This window comes from Camelus ferus, chromosome 16 (assembly GCF_009834535.1).
Source record: "Camelus ferus isolate YT-003-E chromosome 16, BCGSAC_Cfer_1.0, whole genome shotgun sequence".
NCBI lineage: Eukaryota > Metazoa > Chordata > Mammalia > Artiodactyla > Camelidae > Camelus > Camelus ferus.
Window position 1 is genome coordinate 19,369,569 of NC_045711.1, and position 18,178 is coordinate 19,387,746.

General features: G+C 58.7%; 1 protein-coding gene across 6 annotated transcripts in view; it reads left to right on the top strand.

Annotated features, from left to right (window-relative positions):
- The window catches only part of TNFRSF13B (TNF receptor superfamily member 13B), a 30,404-nt gene extending 12,671 nt beyond the window's left edge, over positions 1 to 17,733 (top strand). For 3 of the 6 annotated variants that reach the window (XM_032499057.1, XM_032499060.1, XM_032499058.1), the window contains exons 2-7: positions 3,609 to 3,746; positions 4,560 to 4,664; positions 6,143 to 6,388; positions 13,993 to 14,178; positions 14,550 to 14,814; positions 14,908 to 17,733. In XM_032499057.1, coding sequence (XP_032354948.1) covers positions 3,609 to 3,746; positions 4,560 to 4,664; positions 6,143 to 6,388; positions 13,993 to 14,178; positions 14,550 to 14,800 — 926 coding nt within the window. In that variant the 3' untranslated portion in view covers positions 14,801 to 14,814; positions 14,908 to 17,733. Of the gene's footprint in view, positions 1 to 3,608; positions 3,747 to 4,559; positions 4,665 to 6,079; positions 6,389 to 13,992; positions 14,179 to 14,549; positions 14,815 to 14,907 lie in introns of all 6 variants that reach the window. The other 3 variants (XM_032499059.1, XM_032499061.1, XM_032499062.1) reach the window with 3 other exon arrangements.
- The last annotated feature ends 445 nt before the right edge of the window (positions 17,734 to 18,178 follow it).

Here is an 18,178-nt window from a genome sequence, read left to right on the forward strand (position 1 = left end):
TATATGTGCATGACTGGGACATTGTGCTGTGCAGCAGAAATTGACACACTGTAACTGACTGTACTTCAATTAAAAAAAACACTATTATCACCCAAAGTCCATAGTTTACATTAGGGTTCACTCTTCGGTGCTTTACTTTCTGTGGGATTTGACAAACCGACAATGACGTTCATTTATCCACCAAGACGGTATCACACAGGAGTTTTGCTGCTCTGCACGACCCCCTATGCTCCACCTTTAGCTCTTCCTCCCACAAACCCCTGACAACCACCAGTCTTCCCACTGTCTCCAGAGTTGTGTTTCCCAGAAGGTCATACAGCTGGAATCACACAGTGTTTAGCATTTTTAGCTTGGCTTCTTTCAGTCAGCAATACACATTTAAGGGTCCTCCATGTCCCCCGGTGGCCCGGCCACTCACTTCTTTTTAGTGCTGAATGAACTCCTCGTTTGGATGCGTCACTGTTCACTTACCCATTCACCTACGGAAGGGCATCTTGGTTGCTGCCAAGTTCTTGGTTCCTGTTTACGACCTCTGTCTCTTTATTTATACTCTCGTCTTTCCAGAAATCATTTTTCTGATTTCCTTTACTTCTTCCTCTTGGTTTCCTTGAGCGCTGTGAGCGTATTTCAGACGGACGGCTTAAAGCCTTTGACTGGCATTTGCAATGTCCAGGCTTCCTCAGGGACAGTCTCTGTCAAACTCTTTTTCTGTGAAGGTGCCACGCTCTCCTGTCCCTTGGAGTTTTGTGGATGTTTTGCCAACTGGCCCTTTAGAGCCCTGGGGACCCGGCCTCTCCCTCCTCGGGCCCTTCAGAGCGTGGTGCTAGGGTCACTGGGGACCCAGGCCTCCCTCCTCGGGCCCTTCAGAGCGTGGTGCTGGGGTCACTGGGGACCCAGGCCTCCCTCCTCGGGACCTTCAGAGCGTGGTGCCGGGGCCACTGGGGACCCAGGCCTCCCTCCTCGGGCTTCTTGTTGTTGAGAGTCTGCTTGTGGCTCTTCCAAACTGTTTTGCGAAGCCTGTCTTCCGCGTGTGTGGCACTGAAGTTTCTGTTCCTTTCCCTCTGCAGTCAACCAGACCTGACAGAGACTTCCTGACAGATTCCCCAAACGGGGGACAGCACGTTTCCTTAAATCCCCTGGAAGCCCCCTCAGCCCAGGGCACCAACCTCTACGCGGGCCCCTCGGGGCTGAGCACCACCCTCCCCATACTCGGAGCACAAGGCCCTTACTGCCCACCCGGTTCCCGCAAGTCACCCCGGGGACACGGGCACTGCCACCGCCGCCCTCCTGGGTGGGGCTGGGAGGGGCAGCCAGCACCGCACAACAGGCTGAAATGCACCCAAACCCCCAAGTCTACCGGCCTCTTTGCCCGACTGTCCCATGGACAACCCGAGTCCCCCAGCCGCCGCTCCGGACGGTGCTGCCAGCTCGGGTGCTGGCGGCGAGGCAGGTCGCCGAGCTCCCTGTCTTGCATCCTCCCCGACGCCGTCCCCCCATGGCCCTGCTTTGACCTGCGACGTCCCCCGACTTCCTGACTGACAGAGCTCCCTGCTGACCCGCTGGTTCTCAAGGAGGCTCCTTCAGAATGTGCTCTAGGTCTCAGGTGCTCCCGAACTTCCTGGTGGTGGGTCTCGGCTGGAGAGAATTTCTTGAGCAGGACGCTGACCGGCTCTCAGAATCTGGAGGCTGACGCCCTTCCAGTCTGTCCTCTGGGACGCCCAGCGGCCAGCTCAGGACCTCCGGAAACAGCCCCGTGGTTGTCCTCTTCTCCCTCCCCTTTGCTGGGGTGTTTCTTCGGTTACACTTACAGCCCTCCTACTTTCTGTCCTGGCTACTACATTTTTAATTCCAGCAATTCTCATTTGTTCCAAGCATACTGCTCCTTAAAAGAAGCACACCTCTCCTGAGCGTGTGAAGGCCCTCTCCTCTGAGGACACCTGCTGCTGTCCTGTATTTATTCTGTGCCTGCACCATCTCCGTCGGCCCCGGCGCGCTTCTTCTGCTTCGCTTTGGCCGAGGTCTCGGCTCCGGAACCAGGCGAACTTGGTGGCTGGTTCACAACTTGGACTGAGGCACCAACAGCTGACTGGAGGTTCGGGGTAAGCAGACAGGGCTGCCGACGGGGTAGCTTTGTCCTGGGGGGTCAGGCAGTGTTTTACTTTCTAGAGAGATCCTCCCAGTCAGTGCTCTGGTCAGTTTCCCCAGCTGCAGGACAGGGAGGGAGAGGTGTCTTGAAACCTGGCTGCAGCATCCTTAGGTATGGCCAGAGGGGCCGGGAACGGAGACTCCCAACCTCCTGCTTGGCAGGCGAAGCTCCAGCCACCCACGCAAACTTCCAGCCAGTCCTTGTCCTGCTGTGCCCTCCCGTCCCCGCGGTCAGACGTGCCTGGTTCCAGGAGCTCCCCCGGGTTTGTGGCTCCATGTGCTTCGTTCCCCAAAGGCATCAGCGTAAAGAGATCCTGAACTGAGGTCCCCCCACCTTCCCTTTCACAGTGTCACTGACACCTGTCCTCTGCGGTGCTAAGTGCTTCATCCTCTTTGCCTCTGAGGACAAGCATCTCTTCCTGTCCTTTTAGCAGGGATTCAGGAGGGGAGGAGGAGGAACCGTGTGAAACCGGAGCTGCACTTTGGTTGAAGAAAACACATGCCTCCCCAATGTTTAAGGGAGAAGGGGAAGCAAATGGCAGGAAACGAGACAGAAAAGCCCAGTGAGGCGCCGCGCCCGAGCAGTGAGGGGCTCATCACACGGCTGACCGGGGCGCACCTCAGACGCCCTGTGGCGCCAACACCACCAGACACAAAGTCCGCGACCGGGCAGCAGGGACAGCCGTGGGGATCAGCCCAGGACAGACCGTGTCCCTGGACCGGATGTTGGACAGGAGGGGCCCAGGGTGGGCTTCAAGGTGTGGGACACGGTCTGCGCCTTGACATGGGTGGTTGTGACTCAAGAAAAATTCGTCAAGCTGCACTCTTAAGGCTGGTGCCCTTCACACACGTCACTGTGCGTGCCCCATACCTCAGCAGAAAAGGAAAAGGGAAGGAAACTGACACTTACTGAGTACTTGCTGTATGCTGGGCACTGGCTAGATCTGCTTGTCCTTCGAATTCATTTAATGAGCACCTACCACGTCCGAGGCACTGTCTAGGTTCTACAGACCCAGCAGCAGACGAAACAGCTGGAGTCTCTGCCCACGTGATGCTCTCGGCTAGTGAGGAGACAGTATCAAACAACCACGTTAAGAAAGGGAGGTGACCACAGTGACAAGAGCATATTGGTGTGCAGAGGAAGGGGTGTGTCCCCCGGGGTGGGGGTCAGAAAGGCCTCCCTGAAGAAACGATGTGAGGGGTCAGGAGGAAGTGACCCGCCGAGGGGCGGGAAGAGCATCTCATGCAAAGGAAACAGCACGTGCAAAGATCCTGTGGTGGGAGGTGCATGCAAGTTCGTGAGGGCAAAAAGCAGGGCTGAGCAGGGCTCCCAGAAGGGAAACCGAGGCTCAGGGAGGCGGCCCCCAGCTTTGTCCGCTTCCCTCTGCTCGCCAGACAGGGTGGGGATGAGAGTAGGAAAGGCCTCCAGGTGCTCCAGCTGCCCTCATGTCCCTGCCTCTCAGCTCCACAGGGCCTGCAGCCGGGTGTGGCCATGGCGCCCTGCCCTGAAGAGCAGTACTGGGACCCCCTCCTGAACGTCTGCCTCTCCTGCAAACCCACCTGCAGCCATCAGGCTTCCCGCACCTGTGCAGCCTTCTGCAGTGAGTTCTGGGGCCTGAGCCAGGGCTGGACACCCCCTCACCCCCCGAGACCCCTAGCCACTGTACATGGGGCCTGAGGAGGGGCGGAGGGAGACGGACAGTGGCACCTTCCACCCTCCACCTTCCTGCCTCCTTGCTGTTTGCGACCCTGCTGTGTTCCTGCCTGCCTCAGGGCCTTTGCACAGGAATGCAGTTCCCTGTCCTTCCTCCCTCCTCCCTCCTGCCCAGCCTCAGGTCTCAGCCCAGGAGAAAGTGGGCCTCCTTTGCATTCCCTGTTTACACTTTCTTCTGCAACTTTTTATCACAGAAATCATCAAATGCAGAGAGGATAACAAAATAAACCCATCTACTTTAGAAATTCTGCCTTTTTAGGCCCCAACCAATTTTTTCCCTTGTGTATTTTAAAGCAAATCCAAAAATGCATATTGGTTTACCCGTAAATATTAGATCATGAATCCCTAACACAGAAGGGCCTGTAAAATATAACTTCAGTTATTTATCACCTCCAGCAATAATTCCTTAATTCCATTTCTACCCGGGCCACACCCAGTTTTCTCTAATTGTCCTGAAAAGTGTTTTTCACTTGCTGTTTTTGTCTTAACTTGTTCTTTTCTTTGATGGAACTTAAACTGTGAGCTCCTTTCCTTTCTTAAGCCCAGCCCAGTGCCCAACACATAGTAAGTGCTTCATAAATACTGGCTGAGTGGGGCTCAGAGAGGCTGAGTGACTCGCCCAAGATCACACAGCACGACAGTGGAAGTTAGGTTTTGAACAACAACCATGGCTCTGAGCCACTCTCCGTTAGTGAAGTAGATGCTCACTGTGTGGCCCCACAGACCCCTGCAGAGAGGAATCTGACAGACCCTTCAGGGACACTATCATCCAATGGGAGAAATGACTACATTTCAAGGCTGAAAGGTGAGGTGCCACAAGACAACGCTGGTGGGAGAGGCCAGCTCTGTGACAGGCTGGAGAGCAGGCAGCTGTTCTGGGAGGAAGTGCCACCTGAGACGGACTGTTAGGAGGTGCAGACATGGGGGCAGCCCAGGAGGAGGAAGTGTGGACAAAGGCATGGCAGTGGAGAAACACAACAGTGCCCAGCGGGGGTCTGAGAGGTCAGGCAGTGGGGGCAGGTGGTCTCGGGAGTTCAGGTGCCACCTGCAACAGCCACGCTGGGGTCCCTGAGGTGGGGGGAGGTCGTGGCAAACCCAGGGGCACCCCTGCCATCAAGCTAGCTCCATCTCACGCACAGCGGTGTCAGTGGGACCCCAGGGCCGGATGAGGGAGGTTGCTGGTCCCATCAGGGCCACTGAGTCTCCCTCGAGGGCCCAATTCCACGCCTTCCTGGTCTTGTCCTTTACTCTGGGAAGGACATAAGGGTTAGTGAGTCTGCAAAGAGGTGCAAATCAATATTCTACTTAAACATTCCATTAACGGAGCATTACTTATTATGGGCCGGGCGCTGTCCTGGGGACTTCAAACACTCATACAACCTTAAGACGTCAGCATGGTTATGTTATCATTACCCAACTCTTGGGAAAGAGGAGACTGAGGCACGGAGAGGCTGAACCCACAAGGTGGAGCGGACCCAGGGCTTCCCTGAAACTGTACGGCTTTGAGGTCTGGGTTCTCAGCCTCTGGCCTTGCGCTGCCTCCAGAGTGCGCCCTTAAAACCTGCCTACGAGTCACACTTTCACATGAGCAGACTTTTATTCAGAGGCAAGGGACCTGGCCCAGTGAACGTGTGGACTTCTGCTACACACTCAGAGCTGCTCTCTCCGGCAGGTGTGAGTGGGCTTCAGTTTGCTTAGCTTCTGCTGCTCGGCTCTGATCCCTGTTTAAGCGCCTGTAATTCTCATTTATTATTAAGACAGAAACACCATTAACTTGACCTTTCCCACCTTCCTTCCAGTCCCCTCCCCAACTTACCAAGGAGAATTCTGGCTTCCCTCTCCACTCCTTATGTTTACACAAAATATGTTTCTCCTTTATGAGGTTTGAAAAATCCAAGTAAAGAACTTAAGTGACAACACAATAACCTAGCTATCAATTTAAAAAAATAACCAAAAAATCCTTATATCATTCGAAAGTAAGAAGTGCACTTTTAAATGATATATAGCTTGAAGAATAAATAACAATGAAAAACAAAAACATTTTAAACTAGACACAGAAAAAATACAACATCAAAATGTGTGTGATGCAGCTAAAATGGCATATAGAGGACAATGTATAGCCTTGACTCTGCGTATTGGAAAGGGACTCGGATAACCCTGGAATTACTTTTGGGGAACTGGACTAGGATTTTTTTTTTTCTTTACCTTTGATGCCCTGAGGCCAGACGCACAGTTCCTGCCTATGTCTGTCACCCAGTAGCAGCACTCATCTCTGTCTCCCAGAGTCACTCAGTTGCCGCAAGGAACAAGGCAGATACTACGACCAGCTCCTGAAGGACTGTATCAGCTGCGCCTCCATCTGCGGACGTCACCCCAAGCAGTGCACACACTTCTGTGAGAACAAGTTCAGGAGCCAAGTGAACCCCCCTCTAGAGCTCAGGAGACAGCGGATCGGGGCGGCCTCGACCGGGGCGGATAACCTGGGGAGGTACCAGGGATCAGAGCACAGAGGCTCAGATGCGGGTCCAGGTAAGCCACCTGAGGTTGGCCTGCGTGGTGTCCCTGGGTCGGAGTGGGTGGAAGGCCAGGCACCAGGCCTCAGTAAGGAGGAGCTGCAAAGTGGGAAGTCCAGGGGAGGCAAATGACCAGAAGCCAGGGGTCATCACAGGACAGAAAAACAACTAGAAGTCTGTGCACAAGAAGGAAGCAGGAAAATCAAAAGCCCTGACGGCTGGGAGCCTGATGACAGACCCGGGGGCAGGTGGCCAGCACAGCTGAGCTGTGAGCAAGTACCCAATTCCACTTAGAGGCTGCAGAGGTTTCCGAAGAATGAGAAGGAAGTGTTAACCAAAATAGCTCATGGTGGGGGTGGCCACCTTGGGCATGTGAGAAGGAGCCCTGAACTGGGCATCTACTAAGCATTGAAAATGGTCTAATTAATCCTTCTGGCAAACACCTCCTGGCTTGGGTCCCTGGCTCTGTGATATCAGGAAGGTTGGGAGGGGGTGGGATGGTGTGTGGACCTGCAAACACTTGGTATTCACCCTGCTCTTGGACAGTCAGGTGCTGGCTGGTTCCCTTCCTCTGCTATGACTTTCCTCACAAAAATGTCATTCCCACCAGGCCAGGCCTGGTGTGTGCTGGTGACGGAGGTGCCCAGGCCAGGTTCTGCTCCATTAGACTGTGGGCTCTTACTCCAGTGAGCTGCTGCCGTGTAACGAGCAGCCCCAGGTTCAGTGTGTCCTCCTCCTCTCGAGTGTGGGATTTGGCTGGAGGGTGCTCTTCTCCACGTATCTCTTGTCCTCCTCCAGGGCCAGTGGGCTGGAAGGGCATGTCCTCCTCATGGGGCTGGCAGGAGTGTCAGAGGTGGGACACACGGGCCTCTGGACACCCCACCCAGGGGCCTGCCTGTGTCACCCTGCAACCTAGTCCTCCAGGTGCACAGCCAGGCAGATTCAAGACTTCCTCCCTCTGGGTAGGAGGAAAGGCAAAGGACTAGCAGCCACGGAGAATCTGCAGTCTTCACGCAGCATGGTGCCTCTGGTGAGAGGAACTGCAGACTCACACGTGGCAGGCACAGAGCGGGTGACGAGCGAAGCCACTGGGGGTGCGCTCCCCCCACGTCTGGTGACCCACAAGCCTGCCCGGCGGTCAGGGAAACCCAGACCCCACCCACTGCCAATGCAGCAGGTCCCCTCCCCTTCAGATCACTCCTGGCACTTTATAGACACAGAGCCTGAGCCTTACCACATGTGAGTCACATACCAAGTGCATGGCTGAGTCTCTGGGGCCAAAGCCTGTCTACTCTGTAAGAGCAAAGCCCAATGCTGAGTCCATGGGTCTGTCACACTCCCAGGGGGCCTGCTGCCGGTGGGACACGGTTACCCTTCCTGTCTGTGGCCACAGCCAGCCCCTCCCCAGAAGGCCCAGGGTGAGCCTCTAGTTTCACATCCCCCAGGAGGTGTGGGCAGGGTCAGGGTGGACATGCGGGGAGCCTCGGCTGTCCCACTCAAACCAGGGCCTGGCCAGGGGATGCTGCGGCCTCCCAGGGCCTGTGTCTCTGCGTCCAGAGGTCTGTTCTGTCTGACACCAGGCTGTGCTGCCGGGGTAGGCGGGGCTGGTGTGGACTGTAAACAGGAAGTGCAGGGCTGCACACCCGGGGATGGCCAGGCAGGGCCGTGTGACAGGAGGGAGTGGAGGACGCGGAGTGGGTAGCCGCTGCACACAGTGGGGGAGCTCAGCTGTCCCCACCCTGTCTCAGCCCTCGACGCAGTTCTTTCCTTTGACCCTTAACCATGGAGGCTTAGCCGGACCTGGGGAGGCAGCGAGAGCACGGCTGACCCCTGTCCCTGACCCCTGGAAGTCACAGTCTGATGGGAGACAGACAGTGGACCAGATTCGTGCAAATGACAACGCAGTCTCAGGGTACAGCAGCAACCTGGCCGGCGGGGGTGCGATGGGGCGGGGAAGGGGTCCCCAGGAGAGGCCTCTAAGGCAGACGGGGCTGGTGGAGGCTGTGGAGCCAGGTCCCTGGTTCCATCTCCCACCAACCGTGTGACCTTCAGCAAGCGACTTAACCCCTGAGCCCTGGCTCTGTAAGACTGAAGTCACCTGCCTTCGTGTAGTTGCTGTGCAGGTTGTAAAAGAGGGCACGTGAGGAGCAGGGATCCCCTGCAGCACACATTACTGCTGCCACAGAGGAGACGCGTGCCTAGGAGACGAGGCGGAGGAAGGGCGCTCCAGGTAGAAGGAAATGCAGGTGCAGGTGCTGGGAGGGGCTCGGGGCTGGAGGCTGCGGACCTGAGGATGTAGGGGGCTCCAGCCTGGGGGTGTGGTGGCCACTCTGCAGAAGCAGGAAGGACCCCCACCCGGAATTTGTGCTGGGTGTCAGCAAGACCAGTGCTGCCAGTCTCGCCTGGTGGACCTGAGGCCCTGGGGCTCACGAGAGGTGCTGCAGGGCAGGCTCCCAAGAGCAGGCTGGAGAGGGAGGGGAAGGAGCCGGCCTGGGGGCTCACTCTCATGGTTGACTCTCCCAGGGGCTCCCTGGCTCTCCTGTCACGTGGGCACCAGAACATGGGGACAGTGAAGCTTCCAGGCCCTGGAGGAGCCCCTGGCTAGGGGCGGGACACAGAGGAGGGAGCTACTGCCTCCCTGCTCCCCACCACAGGCTCACCCAGGGCAGGAGGGTGTCTGGGCAGGAAGGGGAGGCTGGCACCCTGTGGGCAGGAGCAGAGAATGGGCTGGAAGGGCCCGAGAGGGGTCAGACGCCAGAGGTCAAAGGCCCCATCTACCTGGTGCTCCTCGGGAGACCCCCACTGCCCCGGGGGAAGTGTGTGTGGGGGGTCCTGCAAGAGGCTGTTTCTGGAGCAATGGGTGATGGGAGTAGGACGGGGACCAGGTGGCTGCGAGAGGCCCTCAGCTCCGCGGACCCCTGGGCGCCAGGGGAGCCCAGGCCCCTGCTGGGAACATGCTCTAGAAGCACAGGGAGGGCCAGTGATGTGAAGATCCTATCAAATTACACCTCAAAGTATCTAACCAAATACTAAATCTAAATATTACCAAAACTGCGCAAACTGCGCGCTCCAGGTGCTCTGACACACCTCTGCCGACGCATTAGACAGCATGGTGGTCCGGAGGCCTGCCGGCAGGCTGACCTCAGTGAGCAGCGGGAGCACCCAGCCTCAGCCCCACCCCCAGGGTGACCCGGGGAGTCCAGGGTCTGCGAGCTTCGCCGTCCCCACCAGTTACAGTCACCCCAGCACCTACCTCACAGGCCCCCCGGGGCCTAAACAACTCTGGGCTTTGACTGCAGGACCCCACCTGGCACTTACGGGCCCTCGCTGGGTGGTAAGGGCACACGTGGGTCCCTCTAGGGCTGGGCTGTCAGTTTCCCGTGGCTGCTGTGACCACGGCCACAAACTGGGGGCCAACAGAGCACAGACGTTCTCAGTCTGGAGGCCAGAAGCCGGAGGTCAAGGTGTCCCAGGGCCGCAGCCCCTCCGGAGGCTCTCAGGGAGGGTCCTTCCCGCCTCTTCCAGTTCCCGGGGGCTCCAGGCGTCTGTGGCTGTGGCCACGTCCCTCCAGTCTCTGCCTCTGGCCCCACCTCCCTGTGTGTCTGTCTTCCTCCTCTTCTAAGGACATTTATTGAATTTAGAGCCACCCTCGTGCAGGACGGTCATCTCGAGGCCCTTACTTGATCACAGCCGCAAAGGCTTCCTATTCCCAAATGAAGTCACAAGGTCACATGTGCAGGTTATGAAAGGGCACTTCTTTGGTGGGGGGCCACTGCTTGACCAGCTATGCAGGGCCGGGGCGGGGGTGCCCAGAGCTCTGAGTCCCCTCTGGAGGCTGGTGCGCACCTCTGGAGATGGGAAATAGAGGTGTTCTCACGTCCGTGAAGGCTGGCCGCCGGGGCAACGCCGTTCTGTCCCAGGGTAGGGTGGCCTGGCGGTTGGCCTTGTCACTGGCTTTTTCTCTGTTTTCCTCAAGGCTTGGAGCGTTTTTTCTCTTCTCCCCTGATGTCACAGTGAAGGCTGGCCGCCGCCCCCTCTGGCTCCCCAGGGCTGGAGTTGAGGTCCCTGGACTGACACCCCCAGTGACACCTCTCGATAAGACAGACGGGAGAGGGTGGAGAGCGACCCAGAGGGGCTAGAAGGAGGCAGCTCTTTCAGAAAATTGGGCAGCGAAGGGAAGAGAGGACGGAGCGGTCCTGGAGCAGGTCTGGGGGTGAGGGCGGCTCCCTTTGTTACGTGGAGAGGCTCGCGCAAGCGCAGAGGCCCGTGGGCAGGTCCAAGTCGGGGAGAGGCTGGAACAGGAGCCGTGTGCCCCTCCCCTCCCCACTCTCCCCTCAGCGGAAAGAATGGCTGCTCGGCGCCCAGGCCCTGGTGGGTGGCGGGTGCAGTGGGGCAGGTGGTATCCTGGAAACAGCCCCCGACCCGTCCTTTCCCAAACTTGTCTCCCAGAATGATGACAGTCGGGGGTCACACACATGTGGGAAACTGGGTCCTCTGCGGGAAAGGCCCATGTACTGGACATCTGGAGGCCCCCCCAGTGACCTACAGGCTCCCACTCCCCACAGGAACGCGCTCCCGGGGGTGAGCGATCACCCAAGCGTCATCAGCGTGTGCAGAACTTGAGGGAAGGAGGGTCCAGGATGCTGGGTGGGGGTCCTCGGGGCCTTGGGGGGGGAGGGGGAGGGGCAGAAAGCCTCGTGCCTGGAGGTATGGGGAGGCTGGCGGCCTGCGGGACGGTCCTCAAAGGCCTGGCTGCTGTCGAGACGGTGCGGAGGCCGGAGTGGCCTGCCCCATTTCACAAGGAGGCAGGCCTGACACTGAGTAAAGCACCCAAAGCAGGACCAGCTGAGCCCTGGCAGCTGCAGGGCCCCTGGCTGGAATCCCGTCCTGCCCGGGCCACACCCAGCTGGGCCCAGGGCCCAGGGCCACAGAGGCCCCTAAGGACGAGTCACAGCGCTGCCCTTCCGGCCAGCCCCAGCCCGGGCAGCAGCAGTCTGGGAAACCCTGTGTCTAGGGGAGAGTTGGCTCTGAAAACAGTGAAAGAACCAACCAACCAAACGGAAAGCCGATTTGGAAATAAACCATCCACGCTGCCCCCTGGTGGCGGCGCCCGGAACTGCACCCACAGGCCTGGTTTTCAGCCAAGGACGGAGGTGCATCCTCTCTGGACAAAAGCCCGACTGCGCCCTGGGCCCCCTGGGGTCAGCAGACCGGGAGGCAATGCGCGAGACCTCTCCATCCCGGGGCCAGGTCACTGAAGGCCGACAGAAGGCAGCGTCCGTGGCTGCAGACCTGAGTGACTTGAACAAGGGAAGCAGAGACGTGGCTGGGGCCGCCCCAACGTCCACGGCTGCTGGAACTCCAGGACTCCCCGTCCTCTGGCCACTTGGCCCCTAACTCAGCTTTAAGTGAGACTGCCAGCAGGCTCCCGCCCTCTCCTGCTTGGACGGGGTGATACACACCGATGGTGAAAAAGGGGAAGGTATTACAAGAGGTCTGGGGAGAAATCTCTCCACACCCTGGTCCTCAGGGTCTCCTCGGAGGTGCCGCCTGCCAGCAGTTCCAGGCGTCAGTTCCCAGGTGTTCTGAGCGAGCACATGTCCACGTCCTCCATATCCCACACCAGCCTGCGTCCCAAGTGCCTGCCTTTCCCTTAGCTCCCACCTCCTACCTCCTGGGACTGGACATGCTGCAGAGTGTTCCCTGCTGTGGACCAGCAGCCGCCTTGTAGCTGGTCCCTGCTTTTGTTTGTTACAAACAAAGCTGCTGCAGTCTCAGAGTTGTCCTGGGAATTAGAATTCACGCTGAAAACGTCTGAAACGTGGAGATATTCCGTCTTCCTTCTTGAATCAACACCACAGTTCACTTTGTCCCTGGCAGCAAGCGGGGGGGCCGGCCCTTCTGTCTCCGATGTGGATCCAGCCAGAACCATGTTTTCACCCTACTCCAGAGGCCAGTGGGAGCAGGTTAGCAGACGAGAGGCCTGGGAGCTGGGAAATATGGGGGCTCTGTGAGCCCTGAGACCTTTCCCTGGATCCTCCCACCTCTGAGGGCCTCAGACTCCCGATGCCAGCACCAGCGCTGGGTGTGCCCCACTAGGGGTCCTGCTCCCCTCCTCCCATGGCCTCTCTGAGCTCTGGGTAGGGACTCCGAGGCCAGCACTGCCCACCCAGAGTTCCGTAAACGTCAGGGTGGCACCTGCCAGCCCCGTCACCTCATAACACTCGACTCTAAGGAGGTGCGCTGGAAGAGGAGCAGGTCACCCTCGTTGCGTCTGTGCGGCCTGCCCAGAGCCCCGGCCTGGAGCCATCAGACATGCCCCAATGCAGTCTGCCACTGGGACCAGGGTGACTCTGAGGCTCAGTCCTGTCATCCGCGAAATGAACTGTGAGATGGTGATTGCCGTGGAAAACATTCTGCAGCTTCCTCGAACCGCCTGATCCAGCAATCCCACTCCTGGGAATGCACCCGAGAAGTGAACACACACGTCCGCCCAGAAGCTTGTACACAGACGTTCACTGCAGCACCACTCAGCGGCCAAAGGGTGGAACGACCCAAACGTCCCTCCTGGATGAACAGATGCACACGTGGCATGTGCACACAGCAGACTGTGATTCGGCCACAGGAAGGACTGCAGCGCTGACACGGGCGACCACACGGATGCTAAGTGAAAACACGCCGCTGTGGAAGAAGTCAGGCGCTAAGGCCACGTGCCACATGACTCCGTTCTCGTGAAACGTCCAGAACAGGCCACCCAGAGACAGAGCAGGGTAGTGGTGCCTGGGCTGGGGGAGGATGGGGGTGGGCAGAAGGGTGCCGGAAACACCGCCCATTAGACGGAGGTAGAACCGGGTGAATACCCTGACCCCCCCGAGTGCCCACTTCGACATGGTGAATGTGGTGGCAGGCGAACCACATCTCGATTTCTACAGGGGGCAGTCACCCCTCTTTCACAGAAGTGGCAGGATTCAGGGTCCGCGGGCGCTGAGGGTGCCTAGGTGGCTACAGGTACATCACACGTGCGGGGTGCCAACTCCGCCCGTGGCACCCAAGCCCAGGGGCCAGGGGGATTTCGAGGGGAGGGCTTGGTTCAGGGCAGAGTCTCCCCGTGGCATCCAGACCAGGCTCAAGGCCCTGAGACGCAGGATGACTGGCTCTCCGTTTCCTACCTGCTACCCAGAATCACTAACAACAGCACAACCGTCTCCAAGCCCTTGCCCCCAGGTCAGGACAGAGCTGTCCTCCCTGGACAGTCATCCATTTGTCCATCCTTCCACCTCTGTCCCATCCCAGTCTGCATCCCATGGTTAGAAGAGACACAAAAAGGGCCAGCGCCAGAGACGTCCAGCTCTGAGGTCTTAGAACATGTCGCCACCAGGCTGGGATTGAGGGGGCTCCCTTCCTCCAGGGTCCGCAAAGCAGCCCAGCCTCACGGTGAGGCGGCTGGGGCTCGACCTGGCCCTCCAGGGGGAAGGGGACCTTGGCCATGTGGCTTGCTTGGCCTAATGAGGGGAAAAACAGACCTAGGACCCAGGGCTACTAGCCTGCGGAGGGAATGCTTCAGAGAAGGGCCTTGGGCACGACGGGCCTCTCCTGAACGCAGGCCCCCCTGTCTTGCAGCGCCCGCGGGGCTGAAGCTGAGTGCGGACCAGCTGGCCCTGGTCTATAGCACGCTTGGGCTCTGCCTCTGTGCCATCCTGTGCTGCTTCCTCCTGGCCGTGGCCTGCTTCCTCAAGAGGAGGGGGGACCAGTTCTCCTGCCAGCCACCCCCAGCACCCTGTGGGACCCAGGCCAAGTCCGCCAAGGGTGAGCATGCGGTGGGGTCCCGGGCATCCCTCCGTCCCTGCTCCCCCCCACGTCTAAGTGGGGAGGTCTGGGCAAGTCCCACAGGACGCTTTCCCTCTTGGTGGCATCAGGTCAAATGTCAAGACCAGAAAGAGGGGCAGCTGAGAAAGCGTGGTGTAGGGTGTGGCCCCGAGGGAGGGGGTGCAGGGTCGGCAGGGCTCGCCAGAATACGGCTAAAAGCGCAGGTAGCGGTCCCCGGGGGGTTTGGGTGCGGGCAGAGTGAAGGCCAGCCCCTGCACAGGCTCCCCAACCCGGAGCAGGGTTTCCTGCAATGCGGGCAGAGGGAGGGGTCGGGCCAGGGTCGAGGCCAACACCCTCTCCCTCGTGCACAGATCACTGGATGGAAGCTGGAAGCCCCACGGGAGCGCCGCCTGAGCCGGTGGAGACCTGCAGCTTCTGCTTCCCCGAGCGCAGGGCGCCCACCCAGGAGAGCGCGGGCGCACCCGGGACGCCCGGCCCCGAGTGCGTGGGGAGTTGGGCGCGCTGCAGCCGGAGCGCAGCCGGACAGCCCTGTGTGCACACCGCCGATGGTGGCCTCGGGGTCGTGTGCGCGCCTGCGCAGGAAGGAGGCCTGGCCACGTGAACATGGGGGCAATGGTGAGGGGGGAGACAGAGGGGAAGGATGGGGGAGCCCTGAGGGAGAGGAGTGCAAGGCGCTGGCCACGTCTTCACCTCAGGTCTCCACTGCAGGTCACCGTCACGACGCACCTGCAAGGAAGGCGCCCACGCATGCCGGACTCAGCCCCCAGGACTCTCTCGTAGAAATAAAACCTCCCACGCTGCCTCCCCCGCACTGTCGCTGTCCAGGTCACGTCTCCTGTGATGACCACACGGTCCCACCTCCCCCGCTTCCCCTGGGCTCAACGCCTGGTTTCCCGGGACCTGCCGTCTCTCCAGTGCTTGTTGGCTGCAGGGGGTGCACGCTGGGCCCTCCACCACTTTCACTGAAGAAAGGTGGTCAAGAGAAGAGACAGCTAACGGCCACTAGGGTCAGCGTGCAGCTGACAGCAGAACCAGGGCTGGGCCTCCCTGTGTTCAGTTCACAGGACAGGTTCCCTTCTGGGCCTCCTTGGGGAGGGCAGGCAGCAGTGCGTGTGTGCGTGTCTCTCTCCCGCGCACGTGCGTGTGTCTTGCGGGCCACCGGGTGGGCGGGCGGGCGGGCGAGCAGGCTGAGCTGCAATGACAGCGTAGGGCCACCATGTCCGGGGACCACAGCAGAAGTGCTTTCGTGTGGCCACTAAACTGCACTACTGTTCACTATTTTTCTTCACATTAACTCACCTTTTCTTCCAGGCCCCCTTCAGCCTCATGTCAAGTTCCGTGGGTTCTGACTGACACTAATCACGTCTTGGCGCTCACACATTTCTGATGCTACGTATCTCTTCATGTCTCTATTAGCACTGAAACCTACAGATTTAGTAGCATTTGAACCTGAAAATGCACAACCGAGAAGCATTGACACAGAAAGATAAATACATGATCATGTAAGTTTTCATCCTGTACCACCCGGAAGCGCCTGGTACACCTACGGCTCTGGGAGGTGCAGACAGAAGCCTGACGCTCCAACAGGCCATGTGGGCTTCCCTGGGCTGCGGGCAAAGCACCGCACGCGGGTGTCCTCACGACAGAGACCTTCTGTCTCAGGAATGGAGCCCAGCAAGGTGTCGGCACGTCAGGTCCTGTTAAGGCCATGGGGAAGGGCGTCCCCGTCTTGCCCCCCGGCACCACCTTGCCCCTTGGCTGGCAGACGGCCTCTTCTCCCAGTGTCTCCTCACATCAGCTTCCCTCGGAGCATGTCTGTCCCTGTGTCCAAATTCCCCTTTTCTGTAAGGACACCAGTCACCCTAATGCCCTCATTTTAACTTGACCATCTCTGTAAATCTCCAAATAGCTCGGGGCTAGTGGAGTCAGGATTTCAACACGTGGGTTTGGGGGTATGGTCAGCTCAGCACACGGGGGCCTCCCCGCGTGCTCTTCTGCTCCATCTGTCTGCAGCCAAGTTGGTTTCTGACAAGTGTCTGACCAGCTGTTCAGTCAGCCCGACGGGGCTGAGGCCCCCGTCTGCATCTGGTCACCCTCCAACAGGGCGGTCCCTGCTAGACATCTGCAAACCAGGAGCACATCTCCGAGCCGCTCGGGATGTCTCGGCTTGTCTGAAAGGCGAGCAGAGTCTGTTCCTCTGCAGCTCTGAACTTCTGCTCACCTGAGCCCCAGGACTCCGGGGCTGCAGGGGAGTTAGCGCTGCAGAGAACACAGGGAGCTAGGTGCCTGACCACAGCTTTCTCAGACAAAAACAATCGTTTTTTGGTCAGTTTTCCAACTGGTCTTTTGTATGAGCTTTTGTTTTATAACACACGGGTGCCTTGCTGGAAAGAAAATCTGAACCTCTAAACAGCATCGATTTCCCATCATGTGCTGTAGTCGCAGGCCGAGCTCCGCCACACACCAGCCCCCACAGGCCTCCCCGGTGCCACCACGTCCCCCAGCCCAGCAGCTCTTCTGAAAAGGCCCCTGAGGCAGACGCTGCTGTGACCACACAACTACCCGGCTCTGCCGTGGCTGTGCCCGCACAGCCAGAGCCAAGGAGAAACACGGGGGAAGGGCCGGAGGGGGAGCCCGGTGCTGCAATAGCACACAGCCGCCGGGTTAGGACCGTGCGCCGCCACGCCCGCCCACCTGGGCCTGCTGCTCAGCAACAAAGATCTTTCCTGGCTTGACTGCGATGAGAGGTGTACGTGTCGACGTGGTACTCTACATACAGACGAAATTACCTGTCTGTGGTGAGAACTATTACCACTGGCCTCCCTGGCACCTGTGCCCTTTGAACTACACCTCCCAGCCCCAGCCCCTCAGCCCCTGGCAACCACCACTCTGTCTCTAAACTCTGATCTTTCATACCTCCAAGTCTTTTCCAACGGTTGTTGACAACACACACCTGATGTAGCCGCAGCCCTCAAAGAGCGTCACCTCCCACCCCCTTCTGCCCTGCGGTCACCGTCCATCCCGCTGTCAGTCTGCACACCCACGGTCGGTGCTGCCACTGGCCTTAGGAAGTCAGTCTGAGAGGGACTGCAAACAGGAACAACGATGCCTTTCCCATCCACCTTCGCTCGTAGGTCTTCACTCCGTGCGCAGACCAGGCCTGCCTGCTGTCTCACCTCTTCTGAGGAGCTTCCCTTAGCTTTTCTCACAGCCCATCTGCAGGGATGAACTGTTTGGTTTGAGTCTATTTCTCTCACGTTCCTGAGATTTTTTTCCGGGTACAGACTCAGCTGCCAGTTTCCCGTCCAGCCTTCAGAGATGTGGCCCTGCTCCCTCCGCTTGCAGCGTCTCACAGGCAGCTGTTCCAATCCTGTCTTTGATTCCTTTATGTGTGCCTTCAGTTTCCTGTGTGGTTTTCCAGCGGTTTAAACGTGATGTTCGTGGTATTCTGTCGTGAGTGGTTTTGTTCTGCTGTGCATCCTGCTTGGGGCTCTGAGACGCTTGGACATGTTTGTGATTAAAAAAAAAAAAAAATTCTTGCCCATGATTTCTTCAAACAGCTCTTCCATCCCATTGCTCCAATTTGGGTAATTTCCAGGGACCCCACCGCCTGCTTCCTCCGCTGGGGTCCCTCACAGGCCTCCCCTGCCCCATCACCGTGCTCTCGTCCCTGAGAATCTCCCATGTGACCCCCCCCCCGGCTCTGCTGAAGCCCCCCTGCTCTCCACGTTCACCGTGACAACCTTCAACATATTAATCCTCACTGTTTAAACTCTCCTGCCTGCATCTCAACGCCCAGGTCACCGCAGTCTGGCTCTGCTGACTGCTCTGTCTCTTGGCGGTTTTACCTACTCTTTTGTGTCTCGTGATTTTTACCAAGTGCCAGACCTGAGTGGAACCTGTGTGGGACGGCAGTGCCTGAAACGGCGGCCTTTCTCCCGCCAGGCCGACGATGGGCAGGGCCCGTGGGCTCACACCC